The sequence below is a fragment of the Lactuca virosa genome, chromosome 8, assembly GCF_052849685.1.
Source record: "Lactuca virosa cultivar CGN04683 chromosome 8, Lactuca_virosa_CGN04683_v6, whole genome shotgun sequence".
NCBI classification, from domain to species: Eukaryota; Viridiplantae; Streptophyta; class Magnoliopsida; order Asterales; family Asteraceae; genus Lactuca; species Lactuca virosa.
In genome coordinates, this window is record NC_136433.1 from 283,576,147 (window position 1) to 283,591,058 (window position 14,912).

General features: G+C 35.8%; 1 protein-coding gene across 1 annotated transcript; it reads right to left on the bottom strand.

Annotated features, from left to right (window-relative positions):
- Positions 1-12,787: 12,787 nt before the first annotated feature.
- LOC145133681 (uncharacterized) lies at positions 12,788-14,048 on the bottom strand. The gene has a single exon (XM_079068621.1). It carries the CDS (start codon positions 14,002-14,004, stop codon positions 13,009-13,011), a length of 996 nt encoding a protein of 331 aa, XP_078924747.1. The 5' UTR covers positions 14,005-14,048; the 3' UTR covers positions 12,788-13,008.
- Between the last annotated feature and the right edge of the window lie 864 nt (positions 14,049-14,912).

The following is a 14,912-nucleotide window of genomic DNA, read 5'->3' on the forward strand; positions in this document are numbered from 1 at the left end:
CTTTATTTGACTACAAGCTTTTGAACATTTGTTACCAAAAAAACCACCAATTTAGTAAAATTTGTTTTGTGATTTAAAAGTATTTTATGAATGGCCCAAGTTAGGATTTTGCAACAAAATAAAAAAAAGAATAGAAGGATTTTGCCGAAATATATTTAGTGGTAATTTTTTTTAATGGTAGTTGAGATTATTTTCTAAGTTAATTTTGATGTTTATTTATTTATTTTATTATTATTATTATTATTATTTTTATAAATATTAAAAAATGGTAATTTTGGCATAAGATACAATCCATTTTTTATTATGTAATCACACTAAGTTGGAAGAAAACACCATTTTTAACGATTTTTTCAGGTAAATGATAACCTTTTTAGATTCATTTTTTTTACTATTAATGAACCCCTACCAACAACACGAAGGAATACAAACTTAAGGCGTGTGAATTCAACTCTGAAATATGAAATCTGAAGAACATTTCCCAAATTGTACATTAAGAAAATCTTAAACCCAATGCAATATACCAAACATATAAAAATATACAATGAGGCTCTGAAATCCAAAGAACATGATTGAAATGAAGGCCTAAAATCGTGCATTTTGGGTTCATGAATTGCCTACTGCAAGGGAAACAAATTTGATGTTATTTTTAAGTAGAAACTTTAAAACGAAAGGTCATGAATATGTAGAGTAACATTACCAAAAATCAAAAACCTTACCCAAGACAACGTACATTAAGGTATCTCTCGACATCTATCTCACGAAGAGAAATAGGATCTCGGTAGGGTCCGTCCCTTATTCCGTTCTTGGGATAACACAGTTATCCGGACACTAATTTATACTTTGCAATCACATCAATTGTACACATGCTCACCACTTTTCTTTTTGTGACCCAATCACATAAATTATCATGTTCTATTTATCTATCGATATTGACTTTCTTACTATAAGCAATTTATCAAATAATGTATTAACCAATTTAGAACATGGGAAAAGGGAATATACATTACAGCCCCACCTAAGCTTAGGTACTAAACCTCTTGAAAATACATTGTTTTACTATATAAAGATTACGGTTAATGGATTCACAGTTAATACTTCAAGATGTAAATTCAAGATCGACACAATAGGGTTTAGGGTTTAGGTTTAGGGTTTAGGGTTTAGGGTTTAAGGTTTAGATTTAGGGTTTAGGGTTTAGGGTTTAAATTTAGGGTTTAGGGTTAAGGTTTATGGTTTAGTAATGTTCACTTGGGTGAAGTAATAAACGATAATTGAGGAAAGAAAACAGAGATGGTAAAACGATAATGAAAGAAAGAAATGTTATGGATGATGATATATTTACCAAGTGAAACCAAACCGGGCATATTTAGCATGTTAAAACGACATATTTTAGAGGTTTAGTACCTAAGCTTAGGTGAGGCTGTAATGTATATTCCCTATCCCCTTAGAACATTTAGTATAAGCTCATATAATACTTTTGTCTTTCATAAGCACATACAACTAATACCTATTTTTGTAAAGAGTTCATTTATTCAACTAATTTATTTTTCCATGCTCTTAATCTTTTAAATTCACATATATTCAATACCTACTTTTGTAAAGAGTTCATTTATTCAAATCATTTACTTTTCGAAACTTTAACTTACTCTTTTGAAAAGAGTTCACATGATCGTCAATCAAAACATTTTACTTTCAAGGCTATTCAAATGTTTTCTTACGCTTTGAAAGAGTTCATCAAAAAACATTTATTACACCACCAACCTTAAAAACATCAAGTAATTAATTACTCAAATAATGCTTTTATCTTTTCTAATTATTCAATAATATCAACACATTCTTCCAAAATAACTCATAGAATTAAAACTCCTAATTAAGCCATGTACCTTATTGGAAAAAAGTCACACGTACTCACTTTGCCGGTTAGTAAAAACTAACTACCACTTTGACTTCTATTCTTCACTTGGTCCGTTTGACCAATTCTCCTTGTCAAAACCTATTCAAATAGCATAATAACTTGTCTCATTTCATAAAGAGTTTAATCCAAATCCATATTCCAAAATGATTATTCACCTAATCACATAAATTTCTCATTTCAAATTTTATGCTCAAAATCAATTAAGGTCCACCAATAATTTATCTACATGTCTTAGTTCATTAAGACATGAGCTTAATTTCAAGTATATTTTTTTTGAACGGCAGCTTGACTGGTTAGATGTTAGTGTTAATACTCAAATTCTTGTTAGCACCAAGGATCGAACCCTGACATCTCCATTCTCCCATACTAAGAGGCCAAGCCTCTACCAATTGGGCTATTCCCAATTGGCTTAACAATTCATTTAGTTAGGGTTTACAATCCTTACACTTAACTTGGTTGGTTCTTCAACGTCAGCACAACTAATTAAGTTTCATGAATATATCATCCATATGTCTTAATCTTTTTAAAATATGAGCTTAATTTCACTTATCTAACATATCACTCAATTAGAGTTTGAGTTCATCATCTTTAAATTCATGTATTCCACCATAACTTTACCACAAAAAGCTTAAAATCATGATCGCATCACTTCTACTACATCATATTACGGATTCAAGTCATTTGGACCAAGTTCTATCAATTCTTTCAACCCCACCATTGGTGGACATTAAAACTTAACTAGATGAGAGATGCGATACCTTAATCTACTTAAATGACTTTATTCTTGCTTCTCCTTGCAATCCTATGGTTGTAGCTTCGATTTCTGGCCTACACCTTCAGGAAATCGCCCCTCCTTTCTATCTCTCAAGAGGATATATGAGAAACACAAATGACCAACTCAAATCCGGTAAAGATCTTATTTGAAGCCATGTTAGACGACATCTAACCACATGTATGTGGCGCTCACAGTTTAAGTTGTAACACATAATCTAGTACGTACATGTGTCGCGTTCACATTATCATAATCTAACATTGTATATTTGGATGCAACACTTAATACCATTTTATGCATCTCATTCACATTGTACATTATATATTTTTGTAATAGCAATGTACTTCACCGTTCTACGTCAAAAGGGCCTCTATGCATCGCGTAATCCAAGATCATGTGACACGTTCTTGTCTGTAGATTTTAGTACCTAGTTAATTTTCTATTTTACCATTATAACCAAAAATACACAATCCATGATCCAAACCATATTTTGTTATCATAATAAAAATAGGTGTGTGCAGGATTAACCGATCCAATTAGAACCGACCTATCCAATTACGAACCAATCAATTAGATTGGATATCCAAATAGAATTGGATTGGATCAGATGCGAAATTTCAAAATCAAATTGGATTGGATCGGTTATTGGATCATCCTGTAAATCCAATGGATAACTGTACTGTAAATCCAATAGATAACTGAACTGATCAAATCCAATTGGATATCCAGTTTTAATCTAATTTTAATCCAATATTATTATCCAAATCTTATTAATATTATTAATTATTCCATAAAAAAAATAAGTTGAATACTTGAAGTCCAATATTATTATTTATCGTAATTGTGTGAAGTTTTATTTTTATCTTTCATAGTTATATTGGTTATTTGATAGAAATGGATTAGAATTTGTTGGACAGTAGATATAACCAATAAAAATATCCAATGGATAAAATCCAACCAATCCAACATCCAATTGGATCGATTCGGTTCGGTTTTTTTATACTAAATTGCATTGACAAAATCCATATCCAATGGATGATTAGATTGGAGCGGTTCCGTCGAAATCCATTGGATTTGAACCAATGAACATCTTTAAATAAAAATTTCTAAATATCATAATTTATCATATAATAAGATATCAACTAAACAAAATGTTTAACATTTTATAACTTTTGTTACATTGGACCATATTATTATTTTACAGATAAATTTACATACACACTAGTAAACATACACATTATTATTTTCATACTTTTAAAGATGTTACAATAAATCTATAATGGATTCAATTCTAACTATCATTAATATTTTGTTATATTTACTATTTTTTATTAAATGCTGTTAATAAAAGAAAAACAAAAGTGTCTCTATTTTTATAATTAAAAGTTATGATACGTTGCATTAGGCAGCTAGGTACGGGCAACGCGTATTCGCGTTAATCCGACGTGGAGGTGTAAAAACGCCGGTATAACGCGCTGAACACCGCGCCCGGCGTGCGTTATTAGGCGTTACATTATAATACGTTACTGTGGTAACGCTCGACAACGGGAAGAATTCGAAGCAAAAATGATCCAACGTCTATATTTTTAATTTTTCAACCGTTGTAAAACGGTCAAAAATGTAAAAAAAAAAGTAATAATAATACAATTTCAATCTTTTTTCAACTATATATATACATACATCAACCTTTATATTTTACAAACCTTTTATTACTCTCAAATCTTCAAAAAAAAAAATTATTTTCCCTACTATGGATCAAAACCCCAACACTCCTCCTCCAAACAAAAACACACCTCCTTCTCTTGGTTTTGCACAATACGGAATGTACGCTAACATTCTCAACACACAAGACAACTTTTTAAATCTCGCCTCACCCCCACCACATTTCACTACAAACCTTCCACAAAACATTTTCAACCCATTTGCTACAATGCAAAAAAATACCACACAACCACAACCCACCCAAGAAACTGTACCCGAGACGCAAGCGGGGAGGGGGGGGGAGCGGGAAAAAAACGACCCAAAAAGGTAGAGGACGAAGGAAAGGGAAAGCGGTTGCGGTGGAGCAATCGGAAGACAAACCTCCTACATGGTGGACCGCGGACGAGGAATACGCGTTGGCGGTGGTTTGGTGCGGGACATCAAAAAATCCAACGCAAGGAAACCACATGCGAAGAGTTGCTTTTTGGGAAGCCGTGATCGTGAAATTTCGTGCCATTTTGAATAAAGATGAAAACTACCGCAATCATGACATGTTGAGTAGCAAGTGGACTCAAATTAGCAAGAAGTGTACCAAGTTCAATTCCATCTACAACAAACTTTCCTCGCACAAGTAAAGTGGTGCGACCGATTTTGACGTTTAGAGAGCGGCGATGGAGCAATATCATGTGGAGACCGGTCACGTTTTTTAGCACGAAAAAATTTGGGAGATTGTGAAGGAAGACCCAAAGTGGAATAAAACGGACACATTTACGGAACAACAATTGAAGAGGTCGCGCGACTATGGTTCGGTCGATGTTTCGGACGCACGGACGAACATCGACCTCAATGCGGACACGGATGAGATACCGGACGACTTGAACGACCTTGAAGAGATCTCTCCGCCTCGACGACCGATAGGCCGCGACAAAGCAAGGCGTGCTCAACGGCACGCGGATGAAGCCGAAAGTAGACGATGAGAGCAAGCCGAAATGAAACAAAAATTTGACGAGCACAACGAAATCGCGCGTAAAAGAATGAGTTGCAACGGGAACATTTTAAGTTCTTGCGTCGTGAAGCCGACGACGATCGTATTGCGAAAGATTTGACAATTCTTCAAACTAGCGAGGATAATTTGCCACAGAGACGGTTGGAGACACTCCGAAAAATGAAGACGAAGATTGAGCAGAAATATTTAGACGAAGATTAGTGTTTTTTTTCGTTGTAATGTTTTTTTTGTTATTTTTTTACGGTCTACGTTTTTTTTTCATTGGAATGTCGTTTTATGTTTTTTCGTTGGAATGTAGTTTTTAATTAGTATTTATTTTAATTATGTGTTATTTAATTTATATGTTTTTTTTAAAAATTATTATGACATAAATTAAAAAAATAAAACAAAATAGAAAAATGGGAATTACAAACATAAAAAAAAAATTAAAAAAAAAATAGAAAATAAGTGGTGTTATTGTTGGTTAGGTTAGGGTTTGTAGTGGAGATCTGGATACCAACTTGGATCGTGATATCACTTTCCGAACTAATATTTCTACCCAATGCATGGATTACAAGAAATTCAGCCTAGGATAATCCAAGTGGACACTTACGTTTCTAGGCACAGAAAACGTAAGCCAATATGCTAAAGGGTTCTGTGAATGTGTGATGAAAAACTAGAGCTCAAGAACGTAACCCCCTTCTGGAAAGGAAGAGTTGTTTATATATTAAACACGATTAGGGTTTCATTAGGGTTGAGCCGTCATTAGTTGCTTTGGAAGCAAGTAATATTAATCCGGATTAGGGTTACCAAAACTAATGAGTTTCGTTAGTTTTACTATAATCACCCTCAAGAAATTGAGTTTTCCATTATGTTCCCACATGCAAAATTCGGTGAGTTTTACCATAATCACCCTCAAGAAATTGAGTTTACCATAATCACCCCAGCCAGGGGCTCTGCCCCTTGGACCCCGCTAGGGGCGCTGCCCCTAGACCCCGCCAAAGGGGCGCTGCCCCTTTGGAAACCCCGGACCCCCGACTAGTCGTCGAACCGGCTTCTGTCTCGATCTTATACATGCGTGCACTCCGCACAACCTCGTACATATATTAGAGTACAAATCATGAAGCCCCTTAGCTCGCATGTTAGTTCCAGTTACTTAAAATGACATGGTGACACTAAAATCACCAACAATCCTCCCCCAATTTAGTGTAACCATTGAACAAACATAACCTTATCAACAACAAACCAAACTAGTACATAATGAAAATATCGAAACGATTGAATTTCCACTTAGTATCATACACTTGAAAATACTCGAGAATCAGGGTGTTCTAAGAATTGAACCCATCAACCCATTTGAATACCAGAAAGTAAAATACATACTAGTTTATTGAATTTCTAGCATAATACAACTTGACACTATTATAAAGCCGTGTGTCCCAATCCTCTCATGATCGTATCAAGGTCAAGTCCACAACCTCTTGAAATGCGGCTACACTTCACAATCACGTAGGTAACTCCTTTCCATGTATCTGCACATACATTTATCAAAGGAATTATTAAGAAGTTAAACTTCAACCTGGCTAACTTGCAGAACCGAACACATACCTGGGATGAATACTTCATGTGTTCCAATCTATAAGTATGAGCTTTCCACATTGAATTCAACTCTTAACATTATATTAGGAGGGAATTGGGTGTCTCATCATTATAGAATTAAATGGACTTTAATCCCATCCCAATTACAGACTTGTGCACTAAGTCTCTTGTCAGACCTTTAGTCAAGTGATCTGCCAAATTTTGTTGCGATTTCACAAACTCAACCGAAATCACACCATTCATGATTAGTTCTCTAATCATACTATGTCTAACACCTAGGTGTCTAGACTTGCCATTATAAACCTGGCTATATGCCTTAGCCAAAGCGGCAACACTATCACAAAGGATAGAAATAGGTGCTATCGGTTTAGACCACAAAGGAATCTCATAGACCAAATTCCTTAGCCGCTCTGCTTCTTTACCAGCAGCTGCTAACGCAACAAACTCAGATTCCATTGTCGAGTTTGTAATGCAAGATTGCTTCTTGGAAGCCCAAGAAATGGCACCTCCCCCAAGCAAGAATACCCAACCAAAAGTTGAGGAATGGTCCTCCATGTTGGTAATCCAACTTGCATCTGAATGACCTTCTAAAACCGAAGGACTCCCCAAGTAACTCAAACCATAATTCATGGTTCCCTTGAGATACTTAAACACTCTATTCACTGCTTGCCAATGTTGAGCACTAGGATTGCTAGTGTACCTGCTCAACTTACCCACAACAAACGCAATATCAGGTCTGGTACTTGTCATGGCATACATCAAGCTACCAATAGCCTTAGAGTATTCCAACTGTGAAATGGGAATACCATTATTTGGCATTAATTTCACACTTGGGTCCATAGGAGTACTCACAGGAGAACACTCGGTAAAATTAAACCGCTTAAGAATTTTCTCAATATAATGACTTTGAGTCATTACCAATCCTTTGTTCATCCTCTTAATTCTTATTCCAAGAATTACATCAGCCTCTCCTAAATCTTTCATGGAAAACTTGGATGACAACAATTTCTTTGTTTCATCCACTTGATTTTGGTCGGTACCAAAAATCAACATGTCATCTACATATAAGCAAATGATCACTCCAGATCTAGTAGCATCATCAAATCTACTATAAACACATTTGTCACATTGGTTTGTTTTGAAACCAAAAGACAAAATCACCTCATCAAATTTTTGATGCCATTGTTTAGGCGCTTGTTTCAGCCCATACAAAGATTTGACAAGTTTACAAACCATATGCTCTTTACCGGGCATAATGAAACCTTCTGGTTGTTTCATGTAAACTTCCTCGTCAAGATCACCATTTAAAAAGGCTGTTTTCACATCCATTTGGTGAATAACCAGATTTTGGATACTTGCCAAGGCAACCAACAATCTAATAGTAGAAATACGTGCAACTGGAGCATACGTATCAAAATAGTCAATACCGGCTTTTTGTCTAAAACTTTGAATGACTAACCTGGCTTTGAATTTGTCAATAGTCCCATTAACATTCATTTTCTTTTTGAAAATCCATTTGCAACCAAGAGGTTTAGAACCCGGAGGCAAATCAGACAACACCCATGTATTGTTCTCAAGAATTGATGACATTTCATCATCAATTGCTTCCTTCAAAAAGGCACTATCACGAGACTTTATGGCCTCTTGATAAGTCTTAGGATCATCTTCAATACTATAGCAATAAGAGTATTCAAGATTAATTTCATCCCTTGAACCTTCCACCAAGTACAGTTGGAAGTCGGATCCGAAATTTTTCGCAACTTGACCTCTTTTGCTTCTACGAATATCTTGTGGTTCTTGCACGATACCACCATCTTGACTTTCTGAATTTTGCTCTTTATTAGCATCAAAAGTCAGATCCTTAGGCCTTTGAATCGATGAAAACCTCATCTCATCAAAAATTGCGTCCCGCGATTCGATAACAGTGTTAATTGAAACCGAATCATTAGGTTGTATTACATAAAACCTATATGCCTTGGAATGTTCAACATATCCAATGAATATGCAATCAATTGCACGTTCTCCCAAAATTTTTCTTTTTGGGCTCGGTAAGTTTTACAACTGTCCGACATCCCCAAACCCGAAAATAACTCAAATTCGGCTTTTTCTTGAACCAAAGTTCATATGGGACTGTTTTGTTCCTTTTATTTGGAACCCTATTTAACAAATAGCAGGCCGTTAACATGGCCTCTCCCCAGAATCCTTCACTCAATCCCGAGTAAGACAGCATCGAGTTTACCATTTCCTTTAAAACTCGATTTTTGCGTTCAGCAATGCCATTCTGTTGAGGCGTGTAAGGTGCCGTGGTCTCATGAATGATACCCACTGATTGGAAGTATATAGGATCCATATATTCATCTCCCCTATCAGTCCTGAGACATTTAACCTGAATGCCCAATTGCAATTCCACCTCGGTTTGGTATATTTTGAATTTATCTAAGGCTTCATCCTTAGAATGCAACAAATACACATAGCAAAACCGAGTGCAGTCATCAATAAAAGTGACTACATACTTTTTATTCCCTAAAGAAGGAGTTGAATGAAAATCACACAGGTCACTGTGTACAAGTTCCAAAACAGCTGAATTTCTAGTGACACTAGGAAAGGGCTGTTTTGTCACTTTTGTAAGCATGCATGTTTTACATTTATCAGATGTCATATCAAAGGCTGGAATTAATCCATCTTTTGACATCTCATGCATCCTTCTAAAGTTGACATGACCTAATCTTACATGCCAAAGCATAGATTTATCAACATTAGAAGCAGAAGATACAAATGCAGAATTCTGAACAGGTAATAAATTGTTAACAATATTCAAACGAAACATTCTATTATTTAAATATCCAAAGCCAACAAACATTCCACCCTTAGACAAAACAAACTTATCCGACTCAATAACTTGTTTAAAACCATCAGAATTCAAACAACTAGAGCTAACAAGATTCTTGCGAATCTTGGGAACAAACAAAACATCAAATAACCTAATTGTCTTTCCAGAAGTAAATTCAAGACACACGACACCTAAACCACAAATAGGAATAAAAGAATCGTCTCCCATTTTCAGCACCGAGCCATCTCCAAGCGGAGTTAATGTTTCAAACATCCGTTTATCCTTGCATACATGGTTCGTTGTTTCGGAGTCAATCCACCAAGCAACATCATCATCCTGCACATAGAATGATTCAGGGATAAATGAAAAATAATAAACATAATTCTGATTAGAATTATCAAAGTTAGTCAAAAACTGACCTCCTTTAACTTGGGCCGAAGACCCGTTCACTTTCCCATTGGCTCCACTGTTTCCAGCACCATTGTTGCCCAAATTCACACGACAATCACACTTGCAATGCCCAACTTGATTGCACCTCCAACAAACCAGATCCTTTCTCTTTTTGTTGGAGTTGCCTGGGACATGTTCCTGCTTACGTTTGCCATGTCCTTTGTGGTTCGGGTTCCTTGGTTTGTTTTCAACCATATGAACCGAGGGCTGTCCAGGTTCAACTTTTCCTTTGGGTTTTTCAGATTTGTCACTTTCCTTCGCACGAAGAGATTCTTCAATACGAATGTGACTAGCAAGTTGAACCAATGACAGTTCCTCCTTTTGATGTTTCAAGTTATGTTTGAAGTCTTTCCAGGACGGAGGCAGTTTGTCAATGATAGTGGACACAGCTATGGATTCATCCATATTCATTTTGTGCAGTTTAAACTGTCCGTATATGCCAAGGAGTTCATTGTACTGTTCAGTGACAGACCTTGAATCTTCCATCTTATAATTATTAAAGTCACTAACCAGAAACTTCTTGCTAGAAGCATCCTCAGTAATGTATTTCAGTTCAAGGGTATCCCACAACTCCTTGGCACACAAGGCTTCACTATGGATATCAAATAAAGCATCAGACATACCGTTCAGAATGTGACCTTTGCAGATGTAGTCATCATTGTCCCACTTCTGTCTCTTTCTTGTCTCTTCAGCCGTCTCAACAACACCTTCCTCAGGCTTTGCTGGTCTTGTAGTAGTCAGCACGTATGCTGCTTTTAGAGTGGTCAGCATGAAGTGCATCTTTTTTTCCAGCGCCTGAAATCGACGCCTTCAAACTTCTCCAACTTGGCAAACTTAGTGGTCATCTCGCGGATTGAGTCACCCATCTCCAGAAACAGTGAATATCAGTTCGATTGTTGGTTAGGTTAGGGTTTGTAGTGGAGATCTGGATACCAACTTGGATCGTGATATCACTTTCCGAACTGATATTTCTACCCTATACCTGGGTTACAAGAAATTCAGCCTAGGATAATCCAAGTGGACACTTACGTTTCTAGGCACAGAAAACGTAAGCCAATATGCTAAAGGGTTCTGTGAATGTGTGATGAAAAACGAGAGCTCAAGAACGTAACCCCCTTCTGGAAAGGAAGAATTGTTTATATATTAAACACGATTAGGGTTTCATTAGGGTTGGGCCGTCATTAGTTGCTTTGGAAGCAAGTAATATTAATCCAGATTAGGGTTACCAAAACTAATGAGTTTCGTTAGTTTTACCATAATCACCCTCAAGAAATTGAGTTTTCCATTATGTTCCCACATGCAAAATTCGGTGAGTTTTACCATAATCACCCTCAAGAAATTGAGTTTACCATAATCACCCCAGCCAGGGGCTCTGCCCCTTGGACCCCGCTAGGGGCGCTGCCCCTAGACCCCGCCAAAGGGGCGCTGCCCCTTTGGAAACCCCGGACCCGGGGGCGCTGCCCCCGGACCCCCGACTAGTCGTCGAACCGGCTTCTGACTCGATCTTATACATGCGTGCACTCCGCACAACCCCGTACATATATTAGAGTACAAATCATGAAGCCCCCTTAGCTCACATGTTAGTTCCAGTTACTTAAAATGACATGGTGACACTAAAATCACCAACAATTATTACATGTTATTTGGTGTTGCCCATTTCCATATTTGGTGTTATAACACCTATTTATGATTAGGATGATGATGTGACACCTTTTGGGTGTGGTAACATGTAATAACATGTTGCCCACACCCAGTAGCTTTATTGAAAATATATAAAAATGTATTTTAAAAAGAAAAAGGGCAGTATTGTAGAAAAAGAGAGCACACGACTTTCGCATGGTGACTTTTGTCAATCTACTGGAACGATGTTTACGGAACTTGTTAACAATTTCTTAAGTTCTCTTCAATGGATTTCTTTTAATTCTATTGTTGACTTTACTTTGCTCTTATATTTTCTTTCTTTTCGTGCATTTATTTTGCACAACAAGGCCATTTTTTGATATGCGTATTGATAAATTTTAGTAATATCATATTATGTACGTATTTACGTAATATGGCAATAGTTAAAGATTAGACTAATTACTTTATACCATAAAGTGCTATATGAGTAAATGATATTTAAAATATATTTACTAAAATGACACATACTTAAAAAAAATGGAAAAAATGATAAATGATGGCAAAAAAAAAATAATAATAATAAAAAAGTGAAAAGCCTTTTTTTTTTCCTCGATGTCGACGTTTTGGTCAACATTAACGAAGGAGTGTTTGGATAGAAAAAAAAATAACTGCTTATTGCTGAGTTGAAGTGTTTGGATAAGAAGCTTAAAAATCAGCTTATTATGGTAGGAATAAGTTAAATAAGCTGATTTTAATAAGCAATGGAGGAATGCTTATTGCTTATTTTGGTATGAATAAGTTAAATAAGCTAATCCAAACACTTTTTAAAAACTGCTTATTCCCACCGCAATAAGCTAATAAACTAACAAGCTAAAAACATATTTATATATAACTTAATTATAAGCAACTGACTTCATATGATAAAAGCCCCTTTTACATAATCATCTTCAAAAATACATACTTACCAAACCCTACTGAATTTGACACCAAATACAAAACAAAAGCAAAAATTGTGAAGAGTCACAAACACATAACCAAAAACTATGAGTTCTAATCTTCTTCGTGTCTCCCAACATTCAAATATGCTTTGTAATTATGGTTTTACATAACTTATGTGGACAAATTATGTTTCATCATTCTTATGGGTGCCACTTTACATACCCGCTTTGTCTGTCGCCCCTCATGGAGTCGAATTCATATTTTGAATCTTCATTATTTCTATAATAGACTTCACCATTGTCGCTCACTTCTTCCTCATAACTTGTTTCATGGTCATTTCCATTGTTGTTTGCATCATATGAGTACTTACCATTCTCTAAAAACCTTGTGTCACTCAATCCTTGTTGCCCCATCACATATCCATTATTGTTGTTGTTGTTATAACCATTGTTTTCTTCTTCCGTGTTCGTGTATCCGTTGACATTGTAGCCATTTTTCTCATTTTCAAAGCTCATATCGTTGTCGTTGTCGTTATTGTAGTTGTTCTCGCTATAGCTATCTGTCTTGTAGCCGTTGTTCTCATTAATCGAGTTTGAGTATCCATTACCATTGCTGCTAAACGTATTTTGGTTGTAGCCATTGATCTTGTTTTCAGACACCACGTAGCTATTCTCATTTTTGTTGTAGCCATCATAACCATTTTCGTTATTGTTGTAGCCATTGTTCTCATTCACCGAGCTAGAGTAGCCATTCCCATTGTTACTCGAATAACCATTATTACCATTAGAGTAACTCTCGCTACTTAGCAACTTCTCAAACGGAGTCTCCGTTTCCGATTTGAATTCATCAACACCAAAAGTCTCCTTTTTCTCCGGGGTTTCATTGGTTGAGTAGAATTCCTCCGAGGAAGACTCACTCGACCCATGACCATAAAGACCATAACCATTTTCTTCCTCAGCTGGTGCCGGTGCTGGAGCCAGTCCCGGTGCTAGGTCTGGTGCCAGGACTGACTCAATTACCGGAACCAACACCGGTGCTGGTGCCGGTGACGGTGACAACACAATTGTTGGTGCATTAGAAAAATTACGAGTGAACTTGGTGAAGAACTTGCTCTCCCTAGCATGTGGTTGGAGGGACAGAGAAATGAGAATGAGCAAGAGGAAGTGAAAAGAGAAGGTGTTAGTAATGGAGGCCATGGCACAAAAGATGTGGTTTTGGTGGCAAGATTTGAGATCCCAAAATGGTTGATTTATAAGGGTTGTAACCGAAATGAAATGCGGTGATTGAGGATGGGTGGGGCAGACTTAAAATGATGGAGTCTTGTGGCATGTGGATATAATGAGAATGTTTAAAGCAAGGGTAGGGTGGGGTTGAGTGGGGTGAGGATGCACTCAATTTACGCTACCTTGAATCATTATACTTTCTTTTAGTTTACTATAAATGACAAGTACAAAACTCTTGTACCTAATTTCAAAGAAATAGTTAATGCAATTATAGGAGACATATTTTAAACATATAGCATTACTAATATAACATTTTGGGTTACTACAAAAAGTGCAATTTGTTTTTAACAATTTACTATTTTGTTTAATAAGGTTGTCAACGATCACACGTAGTTTTTTTTTTTTTTTTTTTTTTTTTTTAAACGGCATTTATATAAAGAAAAAACAAACAAAAGGCTAGCAAGGAGCTAGTATTTTACACACAATGACAGTAAAAATAATAATTCCATTATATTAAATGGTTTAAAAATATATTAATACTGTAAATAAAAAATAAGAAATTGTAATCTTTTATGAATAAGTTGATACATTTATAATTTTCAAGAGTTAAATGGATAAATAAGTAATATTATAATTAGATCTATTGTTGTCTGGGTGGTGGCGCTAATAAAAGAAAAACAAATGTGTGTCACTCTTTTACGTAATTAAAATTTATAATAAGTTTGATAATAATATTAATGATTTAAAGAAGGATATTTAAATATGTATTCCTAAAAGGGCTAATGTCATAAAAACCCTCAAGTTTTCAGGGTTTTGTCGGTTTTGCCCAAAGTTGAATTTTATGTCTGTTTTTACCCTAACATTTTCCAAAAAATGTTCGG

Coding starts and splice junctions, on each gene's coding strand:
- LOC145133681 (XM_079068621.1), bottom strand. CDS start 14,004: ATGGCCTCCATTACTAACACCTTCTCTTTTCACTTCCTCTTGCTCATT.